Source organism: Nicotiana attenuata, chromosome 6, assembly GCF_001879085.1.
Source record: "Nicotiana attenuata strain UT chromosome 6, NIATTr2, whole genome shotgun sequence".
NCBI lineage: Eukaryota > Viridiplantae > Streptophyta > Magnoliopsida > Solanales > Solanaceae > Nicotiana > Nicotiana attenuata.
This window is the reverse complement of record NC_031994.1, coordinates 50,078,102-50,083,016: the sequence shown is the minus strand read 5'-3', so window position 1 is coordinate 50,083,016 and position 4,915 is coordinate 50,078,102. Positions and strand designations below refer to the sequence as shown.

General features: G+C 36.5%; 1 protein-coding gene across 1 annotated transcript; it reads left to right on the top strand.

Annotated features, from left to right (window-relative positions):
• Positions 3,022–3,860, top strand: LOC109228268 (protein LATERAL ORGAN BOUNDARIES). Its single transcript, XM_019393421.1, has one exon. The coding sequence runs from the start codon at positions 3,039–3,041 to the stop codon at positions 3,531–3,533; it is 495 nt and encodes a 164-aa protein (XP_019248966.1). The 5' UTR covers positions 3,022–3,038; the 3' UTR covers positions 3,534–3,860.

Genomic DNA, 4,915 nt, shown 5'->3' with positions numbered 1-4,915 from the left:
GTTATGGATTATTTCCTCCCAGGATAGAACGAATTACACACTGGTGTAGTGGTACTTCAAACCCCTGCGTTTCAGCGAACACAAAGTTCTGTAGCAAATCACACTTACTTTTTGCTTTGTTTGATGCTAAAAGTATGCAGAAGAAGGAGAAGAAACTCAGAAAATCGTAGTGAAATTCTGAGCAGAATAGTGTTGTATTTATAGCCAAAGTTGGGCTGAAATCTGAAGAGGTGCAACTCTTCAGAATGGCTGTTTATGCAAAACGCCCACAGCATAAATGCCATTACATAAATGGCCATTTACTCAACAATAAAGAGGGAAAATAAAGAGGGAAAATTGAAGAGGGTAGTTACTTTTCTGTTACCAAAACAGAAAAACGGATTGGATTCCAAAAAGTTAATCAATCAATCGATCATTTGACCAAATCCGAAGCCGAAGCCGAAGCCGAAGCCGAGCCGAGCGACGACGACGGCGGTGCGAGGCTTGCCTTCTTCTCAACTCTTTAAGAGCTAGAAGAAGAGCAATTGCTTATATACCCATAAAAAACCTCTTCCTCTTCCAATATGGGACAATGCCCATTTGCCAAGGGGGGAACTTAAAATTTCACTCAATAAATTTCATTTCCCTCCATTTCCCATTCACCCTCTTTTAAGTATTTAATATATTAATTAAATACATCCAAAACCCAACAAGGAGTCCTGCTCCTTATTATCAAATATATAATCTTTTCGTTCAGGGATTATAAGAAATAACCACTTATGCTTATCTCTTGCACATGTATGCGTTTTGCTTGTTTCCATCGGTGACCTGTGTACAATATTCATGAACCTGATTCATGCATGTGTTCCTTTGTCAAATCATCAAAACCTATATCGCTATAGGGTCAACACATACACGCATAAAAATTGTATGTACATTGATCTAAATTGAAATTCTTATATAAACAACAAATTAAACAAACCATAAGTTAGCATTGGATACTAATGATTATTTTCTTAAGCACAACGACATGACGTTATATATAAGGAGTATTTCCTTTTAGTTCTTAAATGGTGCGCGAAAAATGTCAGAATAATGAATACTTAAGTTCAATTGCTATTTAACCTATTTCCTAGACATTTGTCAAAAGCAGTAACGTAGCATGTTAACTCCACAAAAAGAGTGATCAAATATGAATGGACAAGAAGTTGATACAAACAAGTGGATACTGGATAGGATTTTCTACAAATTAGGAGGGAAATTCAGATAAGGCTTAGCTCTCTTTTATACGCAATGTTAATTCGCATTTTCTCTTCAAACAATCATCTCTATGCTCCAATTCAGACGAGAATATATACTTTTTTTTTGAATTAAGAAACTATCTAGTATCTCAATCTCTTCCTCTCTTATTATATATTGTCCGGTATTGGGGCTGACTAAATTCGGGATATATGTATTGGACCTGACTAAATTAAATATGGATTTGTGCCGAAAAATCCTATGTTAGGAGGTAAAGAGCTCCAAAAATTAGGGCGACTTCATACTCAAGATTCGAATTAAAAAGAAAGAAGAAGTATCTACCACTCCATCACAACCGTTCATGTTGGTTGAATTGCTGAATTATTGGTAATGGCCAACCAGACAAGGAATGACCAGGAGGTAAATGAGATGTTTGACACATACTATTTGAGATTCATTTGACAGAGTAAAAAAATATAAAAAGTGAAATAAATATTGAGAATTTCTTTTGGTTGTGACTGAGTAGTGCATGAGCAGGAAGAAAAGGGTAGAAGGAAAAACGGGAAACAACCCCACAGCTCCTTATTGATATTATTATTATTCGATTTTGAGGGCCATAGTCATCTTTTTTTTATCATAATGTACCTCCCATTTATTGCCCTTTTGTCTTTTGCCTTCATTCCTTCTCCATCACTAAATGCTCTTTGCCTCCTCATTTCAGTTTTGTTCACAACTTTTGCTATAGGATTTGCAGATTAGGGCAAAAGCTCCCTTCTCCAATTAGGGTTTCATCACTAGTGGTAATTTAAAGAACTTGTGAAGTACTTTCTCTTTGTTACTTTGTATAACCAGTTTTCTGAGAGAGCTCTCACAAAGAGAATTAAATAAAAAAGGTACTTCAATTCCCTTTTCATTATTCTCATCAGAAAAACATAGATCACAACGAACAGGTAAAGTCATGACGTTTAATTTTCTTGTGATCTCTTATCTTTTTTTAGCTAAATTTTTTTCTGTTGTGCCACTTGCCACTCCTTTTTGGAAGGTGTTAAGATAAAGTCCAACAAATATTTGCTATACAACTACTATATGTCATAGTTGTCGATCTAGGGTTTACCGGTTTTTTAATTTATATTCTGAAAATGTATTTCAAAAACGGTAGATTTCATCATGTTTATATTCAGATCAGATCTTGTGTTTAACAGAATTTATATTCAGAAGGATATCTCATTACATCCAACTGAACTCAACAAAGTATTCTAGTGGCTGTGCGCTAGTTGGATGATAATAGATAAGACAAATTGTTCAAACTAAATTGAACAAACCATGCATAGTTCCTTTTAGCCGTTAAAAGGAAAGAAAAAAGGAACTAATTTTTTTAGGGGAGAGAACAGAATAAGAAAAATAATTAGCTAACTTAGCGCTATATAGAATACCATTAACAAATTCATTTAATTAGACATTGTACATGTATCACCGAACGATCTCTACACACATGCAGATATGATAAAAGACTTTTTGTGATTTCCTCTTGATAGAAAGCTTAGCCAAGTTATAATTTTCTCCTCTTTTTCTTAATCGTAGGTTTGCTAAGGTTCTTTGATGGTTATTCAAGACAAAAAGTTTCAAGAAAATCCGAAATTGGAAAAAATGAAATTAGGCTAGAAATAGTTAAGGAAAAGTTGTGAGTATATTCTAGCTTATAGTAACCAGTAGAATAGTTAAATACCCCATATGGCTTAAAGATGCATATAGAGAAAATTGAAAGAAGGGATTTACTTGATCATGTTAACTTGGTGCAGCTAGCTAGCTAGAGAGGAAATATGGCTTCATCCAGCTGCTACAATTCCCCATGTGCTGCCTGCAAATTCCTAAGGAGAAAATGTCTGCCTGGCTGCATATTTGCACCTTATTTCCCACCTGAGGAGCCACAGAAATTTGCCAATGTCCACAAAATCTTCGGGGCTAGCAATGTGACCAAGCTTCTGAACGAGCTCCTCCCTCACCAGAGGGAGGACGCCGTCAACACTTTGGCCTACGAAGCCGAGGCAAGAGTCAGGGATCCCGTTTATGGGTGTGTTGGCGCAATCACTTTCCTCCAACGCCAAGTCGAGCGCCTCCAGAAGGAGCTCGACGCTGCTAACGCAGATTTAATTCGCTATGCTTCTTGCAACGATGTTTCAGCTCCATTGGTTGCACCCCAAAGGGGGTATGAATTGGGAGGTTTTCATCAAACACATAATTTTCCTTTCCCTTATCCTCCATCATGGAATGATCAAAGCCCTTCTGGAGGCCATGGAAGAGGAGGAAATATTTGAGCCTAATTTATAGAGGGTTCAGGTTTCTTGGATCATTTCCTTTTTCTACAACCTGCTATGGTTGCTAGCTAGCACTCCTCACATGCAGTTTCCTAGCTAGACTGAATAACTATGGCGTAAATTTGGGGAGTTTAGACTTTTAGTAGATGTGCTGCTTAAAAAAAACTCTTTCTCTAAGTATTTTATGTGTCATATTCAGAGACGACCTAAAATGTGGCATGGCAAGCTAAGTCTATGGTTGCTACATTTTCTGTTCTATTATTGAGAGTCTAGAAAGATGTCCATGTGAACTGTCCTATTTATGGGATTTGTTTATGGTTTACTGAAAGTAATAAATTATTTCATGTCATTGTAAAAGGAGATTCTCCAGCATCATGAGTGATCTCTAGCTAAGTCCTCTCTCTCTATATATATATTAGATCATGCATGCATTTTCTAGTTTATGTTTCGTTTCAGCTTTTAGTTTGTTCATATATATATATATGGACCATTTCTCTTTACCTAATACGCTGCAAAGCTGCTAAGGCACTAGCTCCTTATGTGAATTCTAGTTGAAAGACACCTTATGCTTTCCTGGGCCGATTGGGAACAGTCTCTCTATCCTCACAAGGTAGGGGTAAGGTCTGTGTACACACTACCCTCCCCAAATCCCACAGTAGTCTCTCTATCCTCACAAGGTAGGGGTAAGGTCTGTGTACACACTACCCTCCCAAAATCCCACAGTATGGGATAATATTGCGTATGTTGTTGTTGTTATTGTTGAGTTGAAAGACACCTATCCAAAGGGCACCAAAACAAGCAAAGTCTAACTGCTGATTCTCATCAACCATTACAGTTTCTTTGTTTAATAAATGCAACTTGATGAGTATGGGTACGGAAATGCTTTTTTATTTTAAAGTAATGTAACCAAAAGGGTATATGGGGGACCAGCAGTCTAGCTGCAACATCAAAATTTTACTTAAGATCTTTCCCAGCATTTATATGCGGAGGGTTTAATTAAACCTATTGCACATACTTATTCAATACTAGGGCTGGGACTGCGGCTGCAAAAAACATTGAACATGTACTTAGCCAAACCAAATTAAACCACATCCTTATTAGTGAATTAATTAAAAACATTAATATCTTCACAAGGAGGATGATATTAATAGCGGCAGTATGCATGGTATTGAGTTTACAGTAGTTTCTTGATAAATGTAAATAGGATATAGGGCTAATTCCATAGCAGGTGTTGCAGCAGTACTATAAAGATGTTAATTTGGTTCATTTTTTTCTCCTCTCCTGTTGTTGTCAGACCATCGTAATTTCTCTTTAATTCCTTTATCTCTGAATTAACCAGCAGTTCCATCATTTCTATCATTCTCTAAAATTCATTGTCTTCT

What these genes read in the sequence shown, in the direction of transcription:
- LOC109228268 (XM_019393421.1), top strand. Translation starts at nt 3,039, where the DNA reads ATGGCTTCATCCAGCTGCTACAATTCCCCATGTGCTGCCTGCAAATTC.